We start from the raw sequence: 26393 nt of genomic DNA, 5'->3' as shown, positions 1-26393 counted from the left end.
CTCCATCCCGGCCCGCGCCGCGGCGCCCCGGCCGAGTCACGGCGCGGAGGTTGCCGGGAGCTGTAGTGCGGCGGGGCCCAGGGCTGGCGGTGTGTCCCTGTATGGGGCAACCGTCAGGGAAAGGACCGGGCTCTGGTCGTGGTGCTGAGCCACAGGAAAACCGGCAACGGGCAGGAACTGATGCACAGCAAGTTCCACCCGAAAACGAGGCAGAATTTCTTCCCTGCGCGAGAGCCCGAGCACTGGAACAGATTGTCCCGAGAGGATGTGGAGTCTCCCTCACGGGGAATATTCCAGAACCGTCAGGACACAATCTTGTACCATGTGTTCTCATCACTGTCTGGACAGGGAGGTTGGACCAGATGCCCCAAAAAGTCCCTTCCTACCCGACCTATCCTGTATCTCGGTGACTGCGGCCGGGAGCGCCGGGGCTCGGCAATGGCAATGCGGAGTGGCCCCGCTCCCCTCAGGGGGATTCAGGCGGGAACCCCGCGGCGGGACGGGCCCCGCTCCCCTCAGGAAGATTCAGGCAGGACCAGCCGCACTCCTTTCTGGCCTCCTCAGCTGCCCGTCGCGTTTAGCAGCTGAAGAGCAGCCTGGAGTGACACCGAACAGCAGGGCCAGGCCGGGACTGATGGGGGCAAACGGCGTCACGGCTTGATCCCAAGCCCTGAATATCCACTGATATCCAGGCCAGATGAGGAGCAGGACTGCTCTTCCACATCTTGGAAACCCCCGTGCAGAGGGGAGCCGTGCCCATGGGCACAGGCCGGAGTCTCAGGTATTCAGTGTCCAAGGATTGCAGAAGTCAAAGGAAAGAGGCAGAAGGAGGGGCTGGGAGAGGTGCCTGGCAGAGCTGTGACAGAACATTGTGCACTGTGGGCACGGAGACCAAAGCGGCTGAAAAGACAGTAAAACATGACTAGAGAGAATCTCAAGGCCAAGCAAGGTCATAAAGGGGTCTGGAGATTTCTCAGAAATTGAATGCAGTCTGCTGAAAACGTCTTACATTGACTCAAAAATCACAGATAGACAGCTTTTGAAACATGCTGTGTTGGAGTTGGCAAACAGGAACAAACAGGTACCCAAATATTTCATTAAACATGATTTATGAGAAGTTTTCATGAAGGTTTGGAGGATTTTAGTATAATGTAGCAATTTTTAACTTTATTTAGGGTTGAGGAGGATCTGCAGTGAGGAATGAAAGAAATGAAAATTTATCTTTAAAAGGCCTCCAAAGTGCAAATCATTGTGGACACCAAGTGCTTGGCTGAAGAACTTAGCTAGAAAGATGGGAGAGAGTATATCCCATCTGAGATCCTTTAATATCCCATTTGCTCCCCAGAGAGCCTGGGTAGGAAAAATCATACCACCCTCATTCAAGTAATAAATTTAAAACGTGCTAAACACTATGCAAAAAGTCCTGGAAGATTTATTCACAGTTACAGTAAGTCAAAGACATGTTTGGGGAGATGAGGAGGAGTGTTTCTGGTACTAATTTGAGTGCTTGAGATGAGGTGCTTCCACCACAGGTTCCACCCACAGCCTCTGCAACAGCAGCCATGTGTAAGCTCAGACCTCAGCGTTGAGCCCTGCCCTGTTCTGTGCTGTGGATGGACCTGTCCCCAGCCCTGAGTCGTTGTTTGATCTGTAGTGCTGTTCTCTGTCTCCCTCAGTCATTCCCAAATGTAACCAAAATTACTGTGCTCAGACAGGATATTCTAATCCTTTAAACAGTGCACTAAGTGTTGCACATATAACCATCACATGGTGGTGAGTTTAGAGAAATATTGTTAAAATCTGTTGCAAAAGCAAAAAAACTGTCAGTAACGAGTTAAAAAATAAGGAAGCTGGTAAACACAATGCTGATACAGTGTAAAATAACAACGTGGAAAACCCCCTGCATTTTAGGAGTGGCTAACAGAATTTCTTACATTTCATCACTGTAATATTTCATCACATCTTCCTTTTTGGGAACATGGATTGACATTAAAGAGGCAGAGCTACTCCCAAACTAATTTAAAAAAAAATTAAATTTATCTTCCTACTAAAGCCCCTCTAAAAACTCTCTCTCCCAAAATTTTGCTCTAAACCAAAACAAATACAGCTTGTAAATCTGGTAATGCTAAGTCAGAGGAAACCAGAAAGGTGAGGACAGGATGAGCATGCAGAATTTCTTCTACTTAAAAGACAAAAGCAGACACTAATATGGAATTTGTACTGTGCTTTCTAACTGTGTTTTATGTATGTGAAGCAACCAAAGTCAGGTATATTCCAGAATTCACGATACAGAACATGTTTGTACTCCCCAAATGTTGATAATAAAGTGGAAGAATTAATTCAAAATCTCAATTGAATAACCACTGAATATTGAAATATTTGTTCAAATTGTGAAAACTATATTTTCTGTAGAAAAGAAAGCAGTGGGGGCGGGTGGGGGGGAAGTTAAACATAATGTAGATGTTCCTGTTCAAGTGCAGGAAATTTTTCTGTCTATCTGCCTAATAATAATTTATGTTCCGAGCTGTAGAACTTTTCTTCCCCTGCTTTACCTGGTGTATTCATGTAAATAAGCTGCTCATTAGATACCCCAAATCCCATTTTCTGCAATTGTCGATGCCCCCCCGTTTGCAGCTGGCCCAATGGTTGATGTAATTGTGTCCCAGTGACAGGCCAGCAGGGACAGCAAAGCCCCCGAGGAGAGCGAGGGGCTCCAGCAATGCCTGCTGGCCTGGCCACGGAGCCCTGGGTGTGAGTGGCTCAGAATAGATGAGCTGATTAACTGTGAATCACCCTCCCAGAAGAGATGAAGCATTAGTAGCAAACAAAAGGGAAGCAGAAGGGAAACTTCAGGCAGAAGAAAATAATCCAGGAATTAAAAGCTTGGTGAAAGCCTTAGGATGCTTCCAGATTGACCTGAGCATCTAAGTTCAATGCCTTAGAAATAGAGGTCTGATACTCTAGGATGGATTTGGTGAATGTGGCTGAGCCTGTATTTTAATGTATAACACACTCACAGCAACAAATGTACATGAGAACACAGTTACTGTTTCTGCTCCACCGGTGACAACCCTGCTGAAGCACAATGTAACCTGAATTTACTGGGGAGATTCTCCCTGCTACATTTCAGCCAATGAGAATGGCAAGAGAAAAAATGCTGACTTTAGAGATCAATAGTAAAGCTTCATCTAAAAGGTTATGCCTTGGAAGAGAATATCCTGCTATCCGACTAATATTGATTATAACGTTCATGTATGTTTTTCCTAATTTGTCAGTGGATGAATATTAGGATGAATATTAGAAACCAATGAAAAGCTTTTTAAAGATATTTTTTAGATGTGAAGCAGAAGTTATTTCATCAACCTTGATTTTGTAATTCTTGTTGTTATCAAACAATGAGCCTCATGAGTTATGGATCAGGTCATGGCAAACAGCCTCCAGAAGTGTTCACATATGTTACTTGAGAAAAAAGCCTGTTCTTAATGCTCCCAGACTGGGATTCATCAGGCATTGTTAGGATAGCTGGTTACCCTCAGAGACATTCACTTATGCCCTGAAACAAGAGAGATGTTTAAATCAGCCTATGTACCTGTTTGTAGGGATGGAAATAGGTTACAGTGACTAGTTTTCCATTACAAGTTAAGAAACAATAATCTGTAACTGCATGGAGTAAAACGTATCTTTAGAAAATACAGAAGAAAACATCAAAACCAAAAAAAGAGGGAAAATCCACACCAAAATTCAGTTACATGAACATAACCAAAGAGTTAAATCAAAAGCATTCTGTCTCCAGAACTGGATGCTAGGAGATGTTTAAGGAAGAGTGCAAGAATGTGGAAATATGGGGAAGTCTCTCACAGCCTCCAATAAATTAGTGTGTTTTCTCAGCCACAGATGCTGCTTCAAAGTAACAGCTTTTGTGGGATCAGGCACTGGGCTGCACTTGGATATCAAGCCAAGCCATTGACCACAGCTCTGTGTTGACTGTCACCAGTCATTGCCTGATTTTCCACGTGCCTCAGCAGTTTCCAAGAGGTCTGCTCCATGGTGTTGCCCAGCACAGAGGTGAGACTGATCATCCTGCCTTCCCATCAGGGGGAACATGGCTGGATTGCCCTGACTCCTGAAATCAATGGGTAGTGGCTCAGCAACATCATCCAGCAGTTCTCTCAGGACCTGTGGATGTATCTCAGTTCCATGAGCTTGTGCACCTTCAGGTTCTTTAGATGGTCTCAAACCTGATCTCCCACAGCTGGTGGTTCTTCATTCTTTCAGTCCCTGCCTTTGCCTCTGCAGTGTGGGCAGTGTGGACAGAAGATGTGCCAGTGAAGATCGAGGCAAAACCATCACTGAGTATCTCAGCCTTCTCCATGTCCTGAGTAACCAGGTCCCCCATCCCCTTCCTGAAAGCACCCACATTTTCCCTGTTCTTCCTATTATCATTGTACCTATAGATGCTTTTCTTGATGCCCCTGACATCCCTGGCCAGAACTGATTCTATCAGGGTTTAGCTTTCCTAACCTGATAGCTGGCTGTTAAGACAATTTCTCAGTATTCCTCTCAGTCTACCTGTCGTTGCTTCTACCCTCTGTAGGCTTCCTCTTAAAAGCTAAGCAAGCAGTAAAATACTTTCCCTTTCAAGTGTTTGAAGTACCATACACTGAATGACCTTTTCATTTTCCATTCACAAAGAAATAAGAAATAACTATTCTTATTTCTGATACCTGTGATTATACCAATAGCTATAACTCAGGCCTGTGAAATCCTTTAATGTAATGAGCCATGCTGGAGAGTCATTCCCCTAAAGAAAAGAGCTCAAGATGATTGACCTGAAATGGCCTCTTTATTTTTAATGAAAGGAGATCTAAATATGGCAAACATTTCCCTGTGTTACTGTCTCTCAACAGACATCTTCCTCATCAGAATCTCTTATGATTAACAGAATTGGTTATTTAATTTTAGGGGGAAACTAGCAAAAAGTCTATGAGAACTATCTGGGTTTTGTCTTTAACTGTGCAGTGATTTTTCCATCAGAAAAATGAGGGTTTTTCCCTTTACTGATTCCATTGTTTGCATAAGAGAGAAGTAGCCCATTTGGCATCAGGAAGTCAGTGCTTAGAAAAATATTATGGTAAAAGAGTGGACACCTTTCTTTGGTTGTTTCGCATTTGGTGTGTGCGGCAACCATTTTTACACTGTCTTCTGCCAGCATCTTCCCCATAATCACTTGTGTTCTCACCTGCTGGATCTGTTTGCCTGTATCATCTAACACAGCCCTTCTCTAATTTCAGAAATTCTTCCTGTTATAAACATATTAGGCTTTTACCTTTACCTTCACCTCAGAGCACTCTCTGGACAATAACAGGAGTTTTGCACCCAAAATATATCCAGTTCACCATAAACATACCTGTGTGTGTTACCAAAGATACCAGGAGGTGAAATAAAGAAAAAGCATAGGAAAGGTAAAGAAAACTGGTGAAACACTCAAATCTTTTGAAAAACATGAAATGCCCATCTTTCAAAGGAGCAGACAAAGTTCTTCAGCATTGGTCCCAAATTTTTTTTAAATGCACTTCTAACTAGATGGAATAGGCTTTACAGTGCTCATCCCCCTCTTCCTGCAGTCTAGCAGAGTTAGCAGAACTTCTGTGTTTCTGCTACCTGATACTGTCTCACACATATTTCATTCTCCAAATTTTCACCTAAGCAGCTTTAAATTAATGCTAGGTAGGCAATAGCAGTATGTTGCTACTCAGTGGTTTGCTTTACTCTGGGGCTTGTAAACCCATCCTTGCATGTTGCAAAAATCCTCTGGCTCTGGCTTCTTGGAACAGCTCTGCCTCCCCAGCACAAACACTGCCTGCCTGCTTCTTGCTCTGAAGCTGTTGAAGACACTATTTCATCTGCCAATAATAAAGAAGCAACTGACCTAAGTTACTCTTCTCTGTTCACCTTGCTGTGATGGCAGAGTGCTGACTGTACCGTTATTGCTCTATAAAGTGAAGTCAGATTTATGAGGCAAAATCTATGATGGTGTGATTCCAGCTAGACGAAAAAAAGCCCAGTATGAAAATAGTTATTCATATCTGTGATAGCCTTTGTCACAGAAAAGATAACCCTCCTGAGCTGAAAGGAATAAGATCACTGATGTAAATCAGACTGCTACATTCAAGTCCCTCTAAGTTACTAATGAGCCTGGAAGAACAAGGATTCTTAGGAGAAATCCAGAACAGCAAGACGTAAGTTGTAGGAGCAGAGGGAAGTACTTACTTCAGATAATACTAAACTCTTGTACAGTAGTGCCCAGCTTAAGCTGGTAGGAGCATGAAAGGGAGGGAAGGAAAAAGAAAGAGATAAAAGAAGAAGTAAGAAAGGAAGGTGTGAACAAATGAATGAATGAACAAAAGAACAAGGAATTTATAAAATGCAGTGTTTCGAACTTGGTGATGTTTATTATTTGAAACATGATGTTATATTTTGTTGCACTCATTCTAGAAATAAGAATAATAAAATCTTGGTATGAAGCATTGGTGCAGGCAGTGTTATTTTCTTTGTGTTTTCCCCATCTCACAGAGTTGATGGGATCCTAATTTCAGAGTTTTTAGTAGCAATTAAAAGAACTTTTTTATATAAAATTAAAGCATATTTTGAGCCAAGCTTCAAATGTAATCACTACAATCACCATAAATCAAAGGACCACTAGCAGTGTCAGCTTCACTGCTTTTCTAAGGCGGAATCAGTTATCCTTTCTGCCACAGGATGGGGGAACATGATAACTATTGATGGCTCACTACTTATTAAGTTGTCATCAGACAACATGTTGTCATAAGCTATTATTTTTAAATTGTTATTAAGAAAACATCAAGTGGCACTTCTGTAATGTAAGCTGGTTGTTTGAACAATGGAAAGGTATATGTTGATATATGTTCAAAATTGAACTGTATAATGTTAAAATCAAGATTTAGTTCATGTTGCTATGTAGAAAATGGGTAAAATATTTAAATTTCTACAATCTTCAAGAGCATAACAGTGATTGAATAGTAGGGGTCTGAGTCTTATGTAATTTATGCTCATTTTATATGAGTGTAATTCCATATGATTGCTGAAGCATGATATTCCAACTTACCTTTCTGGCAACAGCTAGTGCTAAGCAGGCAGTAACTGTTCTGAACTTAAATATATAAAATGGAGTTGATGGCCTACAAATTTCTTTTACTGATTTTCCTGCTTTGGTGTTCAGAAGACATCAGTAATGTTAGCTCTGGTTGATACTGGGGTAAGTAAGTTCCAGATCTGTCCATTCTTGTTTGTACTCCCATTTTGTCCAAGAAGTTCAAATAAGATGTGTCCGATGTCCTGTACCTAGTGGGGGAAGAAGCCTGCTCATATTAAGAATTCAGAGATTCTTGATACTAACCTGGGGATTGTCTTAATATTGTCATTGTTGGTGTCTGTAGTTTACTTAATTTTTTAAAACATGTGGCATTATTCTTCAGTATCACAGTACAGGATAGCTTTCTTCTGAACCTGTAGGCATTGTTCAAGAGAAAAAAAGACTGGTGCTTTATTTCTAAATGTTACTTTAATTAGTTCTTTGATGCTAATGATTCCATTATATTTGGGAGGTAAAACCCAAACACAACCCAAAGTGCACTTACCTAGACACTGATACTTACTTTATACTTCACAAAAAGTCAATTTTATTTGTGTAATTACTGCAACTATACATGATCAAGGTATAACGAGGTGATACCATGAGCTAGCAAATACCAACCTCCTCTGAATTCAATAGAGAAACTTTAAATAGGCACTACTGCAAGCCAGCAAATATGCTTCTTTTCTCTAAAATGGGGAAAACATCCTGCTGGAAATGCTCTTTTGAGTCTAGTTCTGACACTTTTGTGGTATAATTTAAAATTATAAGGTGGGGATACCAGTATGCTCCTGTCCTGCTGCCTCTAAATGGAGCCATCGTTAAATGTGGTTTGATTTGTCCTGCTCTTACAGTTAATGAAGACTGGGTGGTATTTCACCAGGGTTAATGCTCTTGGTCCTTGTTATTAATTCCCCTGTAAGTACTCACCTTTTTCTAGACTTTCCAGTTAGTCCTGTAGGATGTTAAAAAAATGTTTTGATACATATGTTCGTTGTTTTAATCGTAGAGCTATAAAGAACTAAGTCAAGAAAAGCCTCTCAAGTAATACACAGGAGTTAGTTTATAAAGTAAGTAAAGCTGAACCACTAAGTAATAGTGACCACAATATAATTAACTTCAACATCCTCAGGGGAGAGATTGTACAAAAAATGAGGAAGCTAGTTAAAAAGACCCTAAAGTCAGAAGTGAGGAAATTAAAATCCTTCGACTCAGCATGGAGGCTGCTTGAGCAACCATAACAGGGTAGCAGAAGGCACGCATAATCCCAAACAAACACGGACGCTGACAAGCAAAAACAAGCCATGGGGCTGCAGGAAGGTTCTCCAAGATTGTATAGGCAAACGTGTCTTTTTCTGAAGGTAAAATTATAACTTGTGAAGTCAATAGGGATAAAACACAGTGGCTAAGATACCCAGCAGAGATTAGAAGGATGACAGAGGATTTGAGGAGCAGATAGCCTGACATGAAAATAAGATTTTCTCAAGTATTAAGAACCAGCAAGCCTGCAAGACATTTTATAAGTCCAGTGGGCTATTTGGTAGAAAAGTAAGAAAACTAATGGGAATACAGTGACACTGAAACGAAGGTAAATTACTTGTTTGCATTAGCATTTCCACGCAGAATTTAGGGTAAAATAGACATACTAAATTTTCTCATGTTATGTAATATAGAAGAGGTTTTGTCAAACACAGGAAATAAAAGATGTACTGGAACAAATTCATAAATTAATTAAAAATAGGGTCCTAAGACTGGAAAGTAAATAAATAAATAAATTCTAAGGGGATTTCAAACAGAAATTTCTGAACTAACAACAAGAACAGACAATCTGATTAAAATCAGTACACTTAGTAAAGTAGAAAGCATTTATCCTCTAAAAGGTGTGAAGGCTAATCTGGAAATGTCAACACAGAGATCCATATACATAAGAAATATAAACTTGTTAAAACAAAATTGCCCATCCCTTAAGTTAGAACAATGTGATCAGAATTCAGAGGCCTGTTCTGAAAGGACATCTTCTCCAGGCCTCCAGTATAGTGACCTCAAATCTGCAAAGTTGTTTCAGTGTTTTAAAATATACTAATTTCCATTGAAAAATGGTCTCATGAGACACCAGCAGTAGAATGGGAAGTAAATGTAAGGCACATGTGTGCTGGGGGTGTGGGGGGCCTGGCCTGACCTGGGCTGTGCAGTACCAAAGAGTCAGGGCACTCTGGGCTCACTGGCCAGCCTGTTACTAGGACAGACAGACAGCCCTCATGGCCTGGGATCCTGCCTCAAAATGGGGGGATTCGTCCCTCTCTGCAAATGCCTTTTTCTCTCTATAGGGTTGGCAGTTGTAGGATATTAACTACTGCTAACTCCTACACATGTGAGGAGAAATGATCCATGTCCCAGCTACCTGGAGCTGAGGAGGATTTTCCCTGGGAGACATTCTGAGTGTTCTGATAGGACTCATCTTTTCTGGGAACGGGCCACTGGGTCAGCTGATAGAGTGGGGCATTTTATATTCTCCTGGGTTGCTGTAGAATACACTGTTGTTCACAATTAAGAAGATTGCAGTTTGAACATTATCTAATGTTGTCCTTCTAGACTAAAATGTTTCCAGAATCAGCAAACTGGCAAAATTCTGTGGTTTGTGAGGTGAACCTTTAGGAGACTGATGTTTTTGCATTAACTTGGCTATCTATTAGATAACCAAAAACTATTGGAAAGAAACCTAAGGATGTTATACAGTGACCAGCAAAGAAACAGAAAATGGAAGAAACAGTATTAAATCTGATAGTTTAATGAAATAAAGCCTACCAAATTCTGAAAAATATTTGGGGAAATGGAACCTGCAGTGTTTTTTGAGAGAGTACATGTTGCTCAAGTCTGCATAATTTTCTATAACTGAGAGGTCCTGGGAATCAAATTAATTCTATTTCTTTGTCATGTTTATAATGTTACATTGTTATGCTCAAAATTACATTCTGATACAGTTGAATATGCTTGTATTTCTAGAGAAGCTCTTATATTTCCAACCCTTAGCTACCTTGTGTCAGAGCTGATGGAGCAGTTGTGCTGCTCTCTGAAGTCACTTGCTGCCCATCAAACTGGGGTGCTGCACACAGGCATGAACACAAGGCAGTGAGTCTGGCTGTGGGATGGGGGTTAGAGATCTAGAATGAGAATTGTGTTACATGCACACAAACCTTCTCTCTAAGAGGTGAATACCCAGGGCAGTCTGATCTGTGCACAGCACAGACTTCTCTGTTAAAGCTGAGAAATACTATTCCAATTTTGTCCGCCTTTACATTTCATCATTCAGATTTTTTGACTGAATTCCAGATTTTGACATCTTGTCTTTCTTGATTTCCCTGACCTTGTCTTTTCATGGTTCTTCAGTTGCCTCTATAATAATTTCTACACTTATCCTTCATCCTGACATCACATCTCCAACTCTCTGAAGATATTTAGCGGAATTATATTTTTTACTGCCTTCTCCTCCTTCCAATCCAGTCTTATTTTGGTGTAATCTCACAGTCAAACAGTTTCAGCTATCATCCCTATGTTCCCAATTGTCAGGTCCACTTATTTATTCTGAACCTGTCTTCTCCTGTTTGTGAAAGTGAAATCTCACTTTGTGTTCTTGAAATGTCTTCGTAGATCATCTGCTGTTCAAAATGGGACCAAACAGAATTCCTGCCCTCTTTCCTGCTCTGCAGTCTTCCCCCACTCTTTCTTTAATCGCTGTATACGTAGTGCATGCCATTCAGCTTCTCACCATGTATGGTCAATGCTTCTGGTTTGAAAATGTATTTCACTTGAAGAATGCCCAAAACACTTTACAGTAAGAAAACAAACAAACAAAAACAGCCCCCAAAGGGTAGTTGAAATATCGAGCAAGCAGAAGGTAATACATGGAGAAGCCTGAATATGGCAGTGCTCTCCCTACAGCAAAGGTGGAGCACCAGTGAGGGAAAGCGACCTTGTGCATCGCCCTGGGGGCTGTGGCTGTGACCCGGGGGAGCCGCAGCCAGACAGGAGAGGGGGTTCACTGCCAGGCAGGAGAGGGAGTTCACTGCCAGGGCCCTTCTATCCTGAGCTCCTCTGCAAGGCCTCCCAACATGGGCTCCAATTACTGCCACTTGTATTGGGGAATATTTTTTACAGACCTGCTGAAAGCAACTGGAATAAGATTCTCAGATTAACTTTATACAGGCCATAGCTCCAAAGCCCTTGATCATTTTCATTCAAGGCAGATTTTGACTGCAGTCTCTAGGAGTTTTTGGCTAATGAAGGATCAGGTCCATCCTTTTGGTAATTTTTTATCATTACCTTGTTCCTATCCTGCTAGCCACTTTCCAGTTTATATTTTTATTACCTTTCCTAGAAATTAGGAATAGTAATGTTTACTACTTCTGTTAAGTGCTTATAGTTATATCAATAAAAACCAGGTAATATTTAATTTCTAGAATTACCCACCTGCCACTGAACTAACAAAGCCCATATAAATCATTCCAAATGAGCACCTTGAGAAATGTCAAATCCCAAGTTAAACATTATAAATGCTGGAAAAATGCAGAACAGAAACAAAAAGGTCCATCAGCTAGACTTTTTATTAAAAAAATAAAGGGTAATTATTCACAGATATCAAATCACACTACTATGAGAAAAGCAGAGGGAAAAAATTGCTTAGCAGTCATCCAACCCTGAATTTGGGGGGTTGTTGTCCATCGTTATTGTCTTTTGGTATGACTCAAATATGAACTATAGAAGTAGGAAAGAAGGAGGGAAGGAAGGAAGGGAAGGGAAAGGGAAAGGGAAAGGGAAAGTGAAAGGGACAGGGACAGGGAAAGGGAAAGGGAAAGGGAAAGGGAAAGGGAAAGGGAAAGGGACAGGGACAGGGAAAGGGAAAGGGAAAGGGAAAGGGAAAGGGAAAGGGAAAGTGAAAGGGACAGGGAAAGGGAAAGGGAAAGGGAAAGGGAAAGGGAAAGGGAAAGGGAAAGGGAAAGGGAAAGGGAAAGGGAAGAAAACTGAGCTGAAATTAGCCACCTGCTCAGAGGGCTCTGGGTTATCTTGTCCATTTCTTATCCAGAGACAGTAAAAAATAAGCTTAAAAATGTGTGTAGTTCTCGAATATACTTGAGCTAGATCATATTAACTGTTAAACTATCACTTATTTGTACTGACCACTGTTTAAAATACAGGAGAAAGCATTAGCATTGTAAAATGTTAATTGGTTATGTTGATCCCAGGAGCCAGGCAGACATCCTTTGTGCTGATCAACATTTAAAGCTGAATTATATTGCTTAAGTAAATTTTAAGAAAAAAGCACAGTAAGATTTGTAAATAAGTAAAATGATTGATAAAATACAAGGAGGGGAAACGTAAAAATACAGAACAGTATCTTCTGTTTAGGAACTGATACTGTTCAAGAAATAATGACTTTGCTCAGTGTGACTAAAGGCAAGGACCGCTGCCTGTATTTTATATCTGCACTGAGTTGCTGGCTCAGAGCAGACAAAGGCGTATCACACAAAACTATTTTAAGAGAAATTGCTCCTTGCCATGTAAATTCCTGCTAACCAGTGATTAGTCACAAATACTCCATTGGGGAAACTGAAATCATTAAGTAAACAATTTAAAAGCTGAAGTAGAAAGTGCTGATTGCTCTAGCTCAGCTCACCAGGCTGCTCAGATACAGGACTCCTTGCCAGTGTAACAACATACTTGGAAATAACCGGAGTGCCCATTTTGCCCCTTGTAATGAGGTAGTGAGGCCAGAAGTGGTAACTGGTGGAAAGACAATGAGGACATGAACAGCTTCTGTTGCTAATCCAGGCATTGTCCCTACTCCGTGGGGATAGCAGAAGACTATAATCAGTATTTCGTACTACTGCAAAACATATTATTTAACATATATTGTTTAACACAATGCCAACTACATTGATCTGCTATGAAGCTAATGCTTCCAGTAAGTTTTAAACCCGAGTGCTTACTACCTCTGAGTTTCTGGGTTTCATTTCCCTTTCCCCCCTTTTCTAATCTCTGCCCTGCTGGTGGCTGAGTAAAACAAAGAATGTTTCCCTGTGGCTGGCGCGGTGCTCGCAGGAGTTCCTGCGTACCTGTGGCGTTTGCATCGGGGGCCGCGGGGCCGGGGGTGCTGCTGCCTGCAGGACCCGGGCGGACCAGGCTGGATTTAATGAGCGCGTCTTCACTGACAGATTCATTATTTGTGTTCGGTCGCTTCAAGTCAAAACTGATTAGTTACACTTACTGCAGCAAAGATTTAATGATTTTATTGTTTATCTTCAATTTATTTTGATTAACATCTCCATTCTTTTCATTGCAAGTGCAATTAGGTGTAATATAACAGCGACTACTTTAATTTTGCTGAAATTAAGATGAATAAGTGACGGATTATGGCACTTTGTTTAACAAATAAATCATAGTTAAGAGGACTGTATTAGTAATAAATGAAAAAACAGGCAATCTAATTAAAATGCACGGAGCTGATTGTTCAAGTTTCCAGAAATGTAATGAATTTTCATTTTGGAAATCAGCTTGATTTCGGTGTAGTGCTTATGTATTGACAGTAAGATGACACAAAGGCACATTATTTTGTAAATCATCTTAATTTATTTTATTATAGTGGTAGAAGGAAGTACAAGCAATGAAATGAAGACACACATTTAAATTTTTTTAGGAGCTAGGATTATTTTGTCAGAAAACACTGCAATTAAGGTATGGTAAAAAAAGAGACTGAGGGACTGAAATTAGGGGAAAACTCATTAGTTCAATTCTCACATGTTCAGACTTCAGCATTTTCTGCAACAGATGAATATTCTCCAGGTCCCAGCCACAATTTTCTTTTAAGTTCATAAGATTCAATTCACTGCCACACAGCAACAGCCTCAAGACGTAAGATGGAAGAAAGAACTAACATGAAGAAAACTGAACTCAACAAACAGTGAGCAAATCAAGATTGCTCTAGCCAAGCATCCCAAATCATGGGGCAAGTAGCAGGGCAGCAATCCCAGAGCCAACTTACTGTGGGGGTCGGATGGGCTTAACTTCTGATTGAGGAAAACCAAGAGGAAAACGAACCCTTCAGAATCAGAAACTTTATCCCTCTGATGTTTAAAAGACCTTGTATTTGACAGGACAGCTTTGAAGATAAAGACTGAAGCACTCTCCAGCTACAGGCTGTTCAGCACCCCACACTGCTGCCTGCAATGCACTTCAGTTTCACACAGTTCACTCATGGAGAGAGGAGACAGGGGAGACATTTCTGAGTATATTGTGCTATTTCTCGATGCCACTGTGTCTGCCCAGACTCTCTTTACAGAGCCTGGGAGAGCTGGGCTCCATTCTGCACATTTCCATCATCCCTCTTTCCCACCCCACTGCACGCTGGCCAGTTGCTCTCAGATGGCCAAATGTAAGTGTGGGAGTTCAGACAGGCACTGCCACCCCTGGCTGCAGCCCAGGACATTGGCACTGGGCACGAGCCAGGATGAGAAGGGACTGCTCCCTTTTCCTTAATGTGCAATATTCTTTTTTGGGGGGAGTGTAGGAGGATTTTATTCCAGAGATTAAGGTTAAAGGAGATTTAAACAGAGCAATATATACTCTGTTAAGACCTTATTTTGATTTTTCCCCCTATGTATTAGGAATTGGGGGAAGAGGCATGGCCAGGAGAGAAGAGAGGAAACAGAGAAAGCAATTCCTACGATCACAAAATCTGCAAAAGAGTACTTTGTTCTTCCTAAACTTTTAAGCCCTCTTCTTCTATTACTGTTTCTCTTGTAACTGCTTTAAAATGCTTTTTCAGATATTCAGAAGAAAGTCAGCATTGAAAGAAGTACTTATTAGGATTTAGTAGCAATTTTTGAGGTTTTTTTCCTACCTCATTTAGACCTTTATTAGTGTACACTTCTCGAAATACAAGAATTTCAGTGGCAATGCAAATTTGTTTCAGACAGGGAGCTTCCTCATAGCTTTAAAAGGTACCTAATATCGTATTTTAACAAATGTCTGCAAAAAAATAAAACTGAAAAATAATTCCTGTCCTATGGGTATAGTAGGAAAAATCACTGAGGTTAGTTTTTATTGGTGTAAAATAAATAAAGGGAAGGAGAAAGTGAAGTGAGCATCTTGTAATGCCTCCTTTCTTTGTTCTTGATTATACTGATCAGATCAACTCATTACATTAAAATAAGTAGCTCTTCCTAAGTGTACCAAATCAAATAAAAAGATAAATCTGGATTCCTTTAGCAAGGCAGTATACCAACTTATTTGCAAATGTTTCTGGTTATCTCAATCCCTCTTCTAATATTAGTTTTCAATATTTAATAAATAAATGGATGGTAGATAAAGACAGAACAAGAGGGGGAGATAGAGAAGAAATGATGCTAATGACCAAATCAACCTGTAAAAAGCAGCCCTGCTCTGACTGGAGCCCCCGTCATCAGCTGAGTGTCATGTAGGAGAGCCCGAGGAGCCGGGGGAGGCTGTGAGGGCTCGCTGAGCTGGAGACTGGCAGCACCATTGGTTTGAAAGGGCCGTGATTGATTTGTCACCAGAGGCCCATTTGACTGGGCGAAAAGCCCTTCTGATCTCAATCGCTCTCTGCCTCCTTACCTCTGCTGTCCCCTCTCCCTTCTCCTCGTTGGGAGGCTGGCACAGCAGCTGGGCAAGGGGGCTGCAGCTGGGGCTGACACACAGCTAAAGGGTTGAAGGTCACGGCTGCTGAAACTCTGTAAGGACTGACAGGGGACATCCAGCTCATCCTACTTCTCACGTTCTGTCTTGCCTTTAGAACTCCAGAGGTTTGCAAAGCCCCCAGTACACATCCACACAAATACACCAGCACTCCATTCCCCAAGCAGAGGCACAACCAAAGCCTCTCTCTGCTTCTCTCCTTGCCTCTGCCTCTCTCGCACACACTCACACACTCACGTGCACACACACACACACACGCACACACACACACACACACACACACACACACGCACTCTGTCTCCCCACCCCTTCCACCTTCCTGTTATCTGGCTGGCAGAAACCTCTAGATCTACAAATATTAATTACAAAGGACAACGAAAGGTAAGAAGGCGTCAATTATCCAAAGGTGTCGTGATGTTATTTCAAGTCAATTGCAAATGTGTGAGGGGGAAGATTTCGCCCCAGTGATTCCTGTCTGCTTGGCTGATGGGGACCGGAGCTGATTCCCTCCCAGAACTGCTGCAGCTATGCCTTAAACCACATACTTTCCAGCAGGAGCCATCAGCATGGGCCTTTCTGAATTCTCTTTTTATTTCATTCATTAAGGGCATTAGACAAGTTGGAATTTGTATGAAAAGGATCCTATGGGAATACTGTCTCCAGGGTAGGTATTTTCATGACTTTCCACATCCTGGGGCTCTCTCTGTATCTCTTCTCTTTCTCTTTCTCTTCTGTTAGATGGAGCTTTAAAGGAGGCTGCCCTCATCTTCCACCTAATCTGGGGAAAGGAAATATTTTGAGCTGCATATATTGAGTGACAAAATATTTTATTTCTTTTATGAAGTGGAAGCTACTAAGAAATTGTGGAACCTTTCCTGCTTAATTTTGTTAATGGGCTTTGTATTACTATTATTCCTATTCCTGTGTTCAGGTTTTTCTCACACAGGAGTTTCTAATGACAATTGCCTTCATTATCCAAAAAGAAAGAGATAGCAGACTGGACAACAGCAAAATTATATTAATCAAACAAAGGCAGAGTTTAAATTAAAAGGTCGGTTGTGTTCTCATAAAAGCAGGACAATCTCAATACTCTAGCTCATTTCACTTGGCAAAAGAACGTGGCATCAGTTTTTTAACTTTAAAATAGTTTAATGAACACGAATGGAGAAATAATTTTTCTGTGTATTTAGCAGTCTATAAAGAAGAGAGAATGCTTTAACTTTGATCGCCACAATTAGTTCCCTGGGTATCTAGAGGGGAACAGGGCAGCCCTGGGAGCCTCAGTTCTTTAGATACAAAAGCATTTAGATCGCTTTAGAGCAGTTAATCCTGAGACTGGCTAGGGTCCCTTTTGTTTTCTAACTCCATTGTGGGTTTTGTTCAGTTTTTTCTATTCGCATGATTGACTGCCCAATGGATGCTAATTATCCAAATGTCGCTTCTGTCCTTTGAGTGACTTTCTATGTATTATGGGCAACTGTCATGCATTCTGTCATTCTATATCATATTACATGTATTATCATATGAAAATGGTACTCTGCATAAAGGAAGGTGTCTGAACCAGCAGATGCTGCAGATATTTAGAGGACTTGCCTAATTTTAATGGATTTTCTATAGAAAAATTAGTCAGAAAGCATATAGGGGAGAGTCAGAAATTGAAAGTTTATCAGGTAATTATTTTTGTCCTTTTGCTGTTTACATGATAATGTACAAGGCATTAAGTGCCTCTGCTTCTGAAATCTGCAGCCACCTTCCTCCTCCCAAACCAGGCAACCCGTCTGTATTTATTAGAGTATGACAGCTTCAGCTAATTAAACTGATATCTGTCTAAAATAATAAGCCCAGAAAGTTAGAATAAACATTATGATTATAAGCAGAAAAGGCAGCTATACAAATGTAGCATCAGTGTTATATTTTAATGATAAACTAAAAATTCCTGTATGAAAAACACTGGATGTAGAATTATGAACAATAATAAAGTTCTGCAAAGAAATTTTTCACTGTAAATATTTTTGCTTAGGTTTTTATCTCTTTCCATGATATTAATAAGGCTGAGGGCTAACACAGCTGCAAATGAGAATATTTTTTATTTTATACATATGTGAACATATATTTAAAAGGATATCAAGGGAAAGATTTTTGCTGCAGTTTTTCTGCTAAAATAAACTTAACACGCCTCAGTGAAATGTGCATGCCAGCACTTAAGAGGAATGCAAGATTTATAATGATAGGGCTTTTTAGGTTTGCACTCTGGGGTCCATTGAATCCATAGGCACATCCAGAGTTCCCTATCCTAAAATGTTAGGGTAGTGTTTTATATTTGCCATTCATATGAAATACTGTGGATATATAACACTGAAATTCATGATCTTGAGCTTCATCAAATATATGTGCAATAAGTTTCCATTAATGGTGAAGCTAAATCATGGGAAATATGTGCTTTAGGAAATAACACAAAGATGCCATAGAAAGCCTTGCTCTGCTGTATCAAGGTGCTTTGAAATTTTACATGATCAAATATACATGATCAAGCTGTGCTTGTTAGGGTACGAGGGGCTCCAAATGGTCAATGGCTATTGATCAGGCTGTTAAGTATTTGTTCACCATTCTTTATATCCCAAAAGGTTCAGGGAAATGAACAGTGAAAAATTGCATCAGAGTCCACCTTTGTTTGAGATTGATGTATCAAAACAGAGTATTCATTTGCCAAATCTATTGGAAAAAATGTGTAGTAAATTATGATATAAAGACTCCATGTACAGAGTATTTCCCTTTTTTTAATTATCTTTGTAATATTTTAAGTGCTAATTAAAAATGTAAAGACAGAGCCTTTGTAGAACATGAATAGTGAATTATTGATAAGAGCAGATTTACACAGCAAAAACAGAGATACAATCATAGCTTATCAGTTGACCTTTACATTTTACTTTATATTTTGCTCATGCCAAAATTTTTTTAACTGAAGTTGCAATAACAGTGATGCAGAAGAATCCATAAACTGAAAATGGAAATTTCTGTTACTCTTAGAAAATAGCAAATATTATTGAGATCAGTAAGTTACTGTCTTTTACTATCTTTTAGTAGTTGAATACATATTACTCCTCATGAAGAGTTCAAATTAAATGTAGTGGGTTTTGAAATTATAATGTCATTTGGCAAACATCTCAAAATATTTGAATAATAATTATTCTTTCTTGAGATTTCTACAGTATGTATTTCTACAAGTTCATCATATGTATTGTTTATTTTTAAAATATCTGTAAAGTTTGTTACATCATTCAAAATATTACACATGTTGAAAGAGAATGCTAATGTATAATTCTTGCAAAATCATACAAGGCATACTTTATTTGATTTCATAATACTGTACATTACATAAATTCATAAGATCTTTCCTGAACACAGAAATCTCTGAAGAGAAACTTACTGCACACTAAAGAAAACTACTGAACACAAAGAATTATTTCTGCAGATACTTGCCTCTAAGTAATTATAACATATGTCTGTGTCTGAATCTGCAAATAGATAGATGGTTACACACACATATGTTCATCCACACACACACAGCCTCATACTGTGATATATCTTATACATATTTATATAAACAAATTTACATACTGTATCTTTGGAAATCTTAAAACCAGCATTACGTATTTTGTGCCTCATTTTCAGGTGGTAATTCCTTAAAATTACTTAATATTTTCCAAATGAGAATTACATTGAAAAGAATCAGCCACGCTTATATAAAAAGTTTGCAAAGTATAAAACGGGCGAAATGTCTGGGATTGGAGGGAAATGCCCTCTCACCTTCTCGTGTCTGACCTGCCACTTAATTAATCTGCTCTTGTCTGGGAGCGGGCAGTGGGAGCGAGGGCAGCACAGCAGCAGAGCCTCCAGCACTCCCAAAGTTCTCAGTGCATTCAGCTCCTAAAGAAAATCAGCTTACTCCAGTACATGTAGAAGATTTCATTGCCACTGTTTCAGTTTGCATCTTATCTAACTTCTTGCTGCCAATATTTGCACACAGGGTGCCCCGTGGGTCCCTGGCCGTGTCCCTCCTCTGTCCCCAGTGCCCAGCTCACACAAAGTTCCCTCTGTCCATACCTGCTCCTGCGCTGGGAAGGGCTGCAGAGCCCGGCGGTGGCATTCAGGTAGTCCAGAGAAGGGTTTGGAGTGACAAAATATTGACTGGATTTGGTATTCACTTATGGAGGATGACGTTAGTGCCACAAAAATCCCTGTGATGTACAGGGAATAGTTAATTAATTAAAGGACCTGCTAATTGCTACTTGAGGTACTGTGCGGAGCTGATGAAGAGTGCTTGGTGCAAGGTTAGGTTCTCGGTTTTGAGTGAACATTTTCATTTAAAAGATTTCTTTAAAGTACATTCTAATTTTTTAATGTTTTTTCAGGTTACTGTATCTAGTTCAGACTCAAGTGTTCAATTGAGCTTCAATTAATTATAATATATAGTCAGGGTTCTTTGGCTGGGATAGATTGATGGAGAAGCTTTGTTTCATTTGGTGCAGGTGGCACTGTTTAATAAGCACAGGAGAGAGTGAATAATGTAGTGTTTGCAAAGAGAAATAAATGCAAAATAGAGAGGTGCAATTAGATCAGCTCAGAGAAATAAAGGATAAATATTAAATGGTCAGGTATCTTGCAAATATCAAATCAAATAGTAATAAGTATCCAGTTGAAAACTGCCATTTTAATTTATGACTATCTAAAAGCACTGCTTTAAAATAAATCTAGTGAGCAAGTCTTCTGCCTTCATTAGGCAGGCACATTTCAATATCTGGAAAGCACCAGACTGCTAATTTTTAAATTCTACACATTGGTTTTCTGATACTGAAGTATAAACAGATTCTAAATTTAAAATACAAACACAACTACTTCAAAAATTCATTTCCAAATTGTATTATAAAATGCCTTAACCTTCGGCATTCTTTTTTTTTAATTGGAGCTATGTTATATTGGGGAAAAAAGAATCCCATAGAAAATTATTTTGGGAAAACTTGTAAATCATTATCAGTAATGCACTAGCCAATAAGGGGCTTCTTTGCATGCACTAAAGATGAAAGAAAGTTGTAGAAGATTATTGAAAAGAACAACAAAATTGTGGATTAAAAAAGTAAAAAAGCCAGCAAAAATTAGAATCTTCTAATGGCACACAAAACCCCAGTCCAAGTATATTCCCCTGAAAATAACAAATAAGAAAAAAGGGGAGAAATGTTATTTGGCCTTAAAAAAAAAAAAAAGGATCTGGGTATCTGGTAGCTAAGAGGATAGTCCTGTAAGCTACTTAACAAAAGAATGTAAATGTATTAGGCATTTCAGCAACACTTCTGCATCTAAGAATTTCAGCTGTAGACAGATTTTCCACAGACGATTCCCCCCTACTGCTAACCTCTTAAATATACCTATAAAATACAAAATGTTCCAAATCACCTCCAATAAAGGAAGCTTCCTTACATTAAATGCATTGAATATTTGTGTTAGAAATCTGAAGTGCTTTCTGATGTGGTTAAATTCACAAAGAAATGCGGTTGTAGAACAGAAAGGAATGTATTGAGCACATCATTCTGAATATTTGCAGATGGATACAGAGCTGGGGAAGTTTACTTATAAAGTATGGAATTAATCATATTCTTAGGCTCTGAGCATTCAAAGGAGGCAGTGCTATTGGAGTCCTTTCTGTACAAACCTTGTTTTTGTCATGCAGCCGTGTTTACCAAATCCCGGTACACCCAATCGGGGCAGGCTCCCCGAGCCGCGGATTGGTGGATGCTGAACTTGTAAAAGCTTTATGAGGGAGTGTTTGCTGCTGCTGCAGCCCGGGGTGCCCTGCTGCCAGCCTGGGGCTGCTGCACACCCAGGGGCTGCAGGGGCTGCACGGGGGGGGGGGGGCAGCCTCAGAACCCCTCTCTCAACTCCTGTGTGCGTTTGGGCAAAGCAGACTTCACCCAAAAAGATAAGCTCCCCAGCTTGTTAAAAAAATTAAAATCTGTTCATTTACATGAAAAACGTGTTCCTACAAAGGACCTTGGCACCATTATTTGAGCTCTAACAGTAGAGTAATAAGATTAGTCTGTAGTAAACAGATTTAAAATAATTAAGAAGAAGCAGCTACACTACTAGATGCAAAAAAGAGAATTTTTTGCGATCTTTGCCATGTCCTGTGCATGAATTTACTGAATTTCTAGTAATTGCCACTTCATATTTTGTAAAAGTTATTCTATTTTCATTATTTATTATAGTAGATGCTTGTCAGGCAATCAGATCTAAGCACATCACCAAAAATGTATATTCCCGAAAATAAAACTCCAAAGCTCTGGTAAATATACAGCTACTGACCTTCAGAATCGTGTTTTCTGTACCAATTCACTGTAATAAAAATGAACATTTTGTCATCACTTTGGGAAACTGTGCCAAACACCTTAAAACACATGTCACATGCCAACTTTACTTCATTTTTGTCCTCAGGGAATAGATACATCTGGAATCATAATCACAGATAAAAACCTTGACAAAATTGCACATGAGCCCAGCCCTTCTCTCCAACACCTACCTTTTCATAACATTTAATACAATATTAATATCGGTTACTAAAAAGGCTTCCAACCTTTACATTTCTGACATAACATGTTCAAACCCATATTTCACACTTCTTGTTCTGTTTTAAGTTCAGTGGATTTAACAGGACTCTGGAGAGAAGATCATGTGGTTGAAGATTTCCCTCCCTCTTTGACACCCGTAGAGGCAGTTTTGGAATTGTTTAAATAGCTGTGGCTATATAAACTGAAATATGTGAGACATTGGACATCTAATTTCTCTCTCACATCTATAGATACGTGCTTGTATTTTCCTCTGAAATCAATTGCTTGTAGCAGGGAACAACAATTTCAACGCAACATCTGGGCAAAACCTTCAGAATATTTTCCTTTTAAACTGTATTTTTTTCTCTTTCCTGCATGTGCCTGGTTTACCAGACAAATACAGTTAGCTAGTATATATAATGATAGTATTTGGTCTTTTTTGTCTGTGATTGACGGTTTTTCAAATCAAAATAAAACACATTCTTAGTCGATCATCTTCTTGAAAGTGCACTCCTGTTTTAAGCTCGGTTTGCTTCTGAAGACAGCCAGAGATCTCACTCCATCAGGGGTAAATGGTGGAATTATAGATCCAACAGATCCTATACTCTCTGAAAAATGTTTGGCTTAATATTTAATAGCTAATTCCTGAACTGATATTTTTACTGCATGTTTTTATCAAACTCTCATCTGCTGGTATTGCAAAGAAAAGGAATCAGAAAACTTCGAAAATTTCCATTTATGATTGTGTTTGTAATTAATCCCATGCTGGAAGTACCTCAGGCAGCTCACTGTATGGCTTTGTTCGTGTCAAAATAGAGAGAGCAACCTCTTTTTGTTACATATTTAACAGCTTTGAAAGACATTTTTTTAAACAGCAAATGTACTAGACAGCTTTAAAGCAGAGGACATTAAATAGGGGCCAATTATTCATTCAGCAGCTCTACGTGCATCAAAAACATGCATACCACCAAATTTTCCTGAGACAAACCACTTAATTTGCCATGACTCAGATACCATTTCTGTACTAACTAGATAAGGATAGCAATCATTTACAAAAATAAACAGATATAACAAGTTTCCTACCCTGGAATAATGTAAAAAATCTTTTAAAAGGTGTTCATTTACAATCTGGGGACGGCGTTGGTGGCAAGAAATGTCCTATTTTTAAATGGAACAGTGTTCCTGGTTAGGATAATTTCATTATTCTCTTTCATTTTAAAATGACCCAAAGTATCTAAGTCAGTACATAAGAAGTGCAGAAGGTGATCCATGAACGGAGTAATAATTTGCCTGAACCATTTCAAGTGAGACCACGGAGCTGCTGGTCTGTGTGCAGCAACCTGGGGAGAGGAAGAGCTGAGCTGAGCTCCACTTGCTGACAGGAAGCAAACTGGCTCACATTTTAAGAGAGCAACATCATTGCCTATAAAAATGAAGAAGAGACAAAATATATTAAACTGGTTAATGTTGTAGTTAACTTGCAAATCAAGTAAATCTGTTGGTACAGTATTTTAGAAATAAACCATAACAGCATCACACCAAACACACATTTCTGAACATATATGCATTCTGATTTTGATTTAATGGTATCTCAGCGTCAGCTATTGCTTCCTTTGCTGGTACACACTTCCTGATGCCTACTGTGAAGGGTGCCCATATTTACAACTGAGTAAGATGATTAATTACACCTTGTCAATCACGGTGCATGAAGACATAACACCACAGCAGACAATGAAGAAGATGCCTGAAGCTACAATTACATTTTAATTCATAGTTTATTGTATGTTCCCATATATTGCAGTCTAATAACCGTAGGGGCATCGAAAACATATGAGATATCAATCACTCTGCCCCCTGGTCTTTCATGTTTATATTATTCCACAGTCTTTAAATTACCATAAGTAGTTGCTTATTTTCTAAGCTTTCTTCTCTTCTCTCTTACCTTTTGCTTCCATTTATCTTTTATTCTTAGTATCTTTATCCAACAGCTATAAGTATTTGATGGAAGTTTGTAGCTCACTTAAAATCTGTAACAGACAACCTGAAACCCAGCAATTAGCAAAGACAGCTTAGACTTGTGTTCCTTTGTTGAAGGAGGCGTTGAATCTTTTGTTCTGATTTAGTCACGGTAGCTGGGTGGAAGCTGGTACCTCATTATGTGGTTGGTCTGTTTGTCTGGTAGGTAGCAGATGGTACTGGAGATGACGTTACCAAGAGAGGCAGGGTAGAGAAACTCAAGACCTGTGATTTGTTCACCTGTCACCTATAACAAAATACAGGTTAAAAGACTTTATTATTAGCTGCACCATTTTTTAAATGAAAAAACTCTCATTTCAAATGAGCCTGCATTTCATTCTGAAGACGATTTTGCTCCAGCAATTTTTCTGTGGCTCATTATTTGAAAGTATCCTTGATTTTATTCTGAACAATGTAAATGCCATTCATGTGTCAGTGTGTACATTAGCAGCTTTATGTTTACATTCTGTTACTCTCCTTGTGTTTTGGTAGCAAGGGTTGGATGTCTTCTTGTGTTTGTATATCCATTAGAAGATAATCAGAGATACCCTGTGAACTGGAGGCCGTGCCGTACTATTTCAGCGTGCTCTTGGTATTATTGGTTCCAGCCACTGAGGCAATTCTGTAACATAAAATCCTGTAGTTTAATTCTGTTAAATACCTAAAATCTATTTGATAATTAGCTATGTCTGATAGAGTGTACAAATCCATGACCTTTCTTGACTGCAAAAAGTACGTAATCAATTCAGTGATAGGAAATGAATCTGGTATTAGAACGTCTGAGGATAGCACGGTACACAGCTGTGAGAAGGATTTCTGCAGCAGTGCTTGAGCAAAGGTGAGCCGGTGCTGTCCCACCTCGGGGTCCGTGGTGTCTGGTGAGCAATGGTCCACAGCTGTTCCTGGAGGCAAAGCTCCCAGCACAGACAGGGCTTGAAAACCTCTCGCAACTGTACGGAGAAGGGAAAGATGATTTCATCCAGATAAATGCTATACAGAGCCACTAATGGTGCTGCAGGATTCTAATCTGAATTCAAACATGAACTTCCATTGTTTCCAAGGTCTGATTTTAGGACAGACTTTGGATAGTTCCCACAGATGCCAAATTAGCTTGCATTCTGTATGGTTTCTTGAGGGGTCTTGTGGCTATTTCATATGCATTTCTACAAGAGACACTTTGTTCTCCTCTGTGACATGCAAATGACTTTAACTACTCAGCAATCCCAACAGAAAGATGATAAAAAGCATCAATTATTGTAAGAATGGAATGTATAAACCCAGCAAAGTTGGGCTATGAACAGAAGAATTCCAGTTTTAGCAAGGATAATCTTGACTGCACTACACCTGTAAGAGGCAAATCGCGCTGTCAGAAAACAACACCTGATGGGGATGAGCAGAGTGATGTAATAATTCATAGTCACGGATGAGGCAGCGAGTCTCATGATCTCAGATGTGCATTCAGATTTACCTTCCGTTGTGCTACCTTTGCTAACATAATTAGAAGTGCGATATTTGACATCTTTAATACTAATTAGTCCTTCCTTACTACCCACCTCCTGGATAAATATTTAGACACCATAAACAGTCTCCCTGTGCACTCTTTGTTTTTCCTGGAGAGTTTCTGAAGCTTTTCCTCAAGTTCAGAGACCTTCCTGGCCTGGTTTTCTTACAGTCTACTTGGAAATGAGAGATGCAAGAGGCCTTGGTTCGTGGAAGGCTCCACAAACTGGAGTGACTCAAGTTGTTACATTCTAACAGTGAATTTTTTTTCATAACGAAGAGTTATTGGGTGCATTCAACTGGTCGTATATGTTTGGGATATCGTGGGACATACTCTAGAACGCCTCCTTCTCGGGCGCTGGAGAAGTTGTGCCCCACAGCCTCTCCGGCGCGCCATGGCCCGACACGTCGCCGAC

The 26393-nt window shown here is 39.8% G+C and overlaps 2 protein-coding genes across 3 annotated transcripts in view; one reads left to right on the top strand and one right to left on the bottom strand.

Moving 5' to 3' along the window:
- The window catches only part of DENND1A (DENN domain containing 1A), a 160062-nt gene extending 147171 nt beyond the window's left edge, over positions 1 to 12891 (bottom strand). Inside the window, exon 1 of the mRNA XM_031057270.1 lies at positions 12869 to 12891. Coding sequence (XP_030913130.1) covers positions 12869 to 12891 — 23 coding nt within the window. The remainder of the gene's footprint in view (positions 1 to 12868) is intronic.
- Positions 12892 to 15731: 2840 nt separating this feature from the next.
- Positions 15732 to 26393, top strand: part of LHX2 (LIM homeobox 2) — a 33730-nt gene continuing 23068 nt past the window's right edge. For both annotated transcript variants that reach the window (XM_031057229.1, XM_031057228.1), the window contains exon 1: positions 15732 to 16243. The gene's annotated coding sequence lies outside the window, so the exon portion shown is untranslated. The remainder of the gene's footprint in view (positions 16244 to 26393) is intronic.

The sequence above is a fragment of the Geospiza fortis genome, unplaced genomic scaffold, assembly GCF_000277835.1.
Source record: "Geospiza fortis unplaced genomic scaffold, GeoFor_1.0 scaffold27, whole genome shotgun sequence".
Taxonomy (NCBI): Eukaryota; Metazoa; Chordata; class Aves; order Passeriformes; family Thraupidae; genus Geospiza; species Geospiza fortis.
Note: the sequence above shows the minus strand (reverse complement) of the source record. Positions and strands in the feature narration are given on the sequence as shown.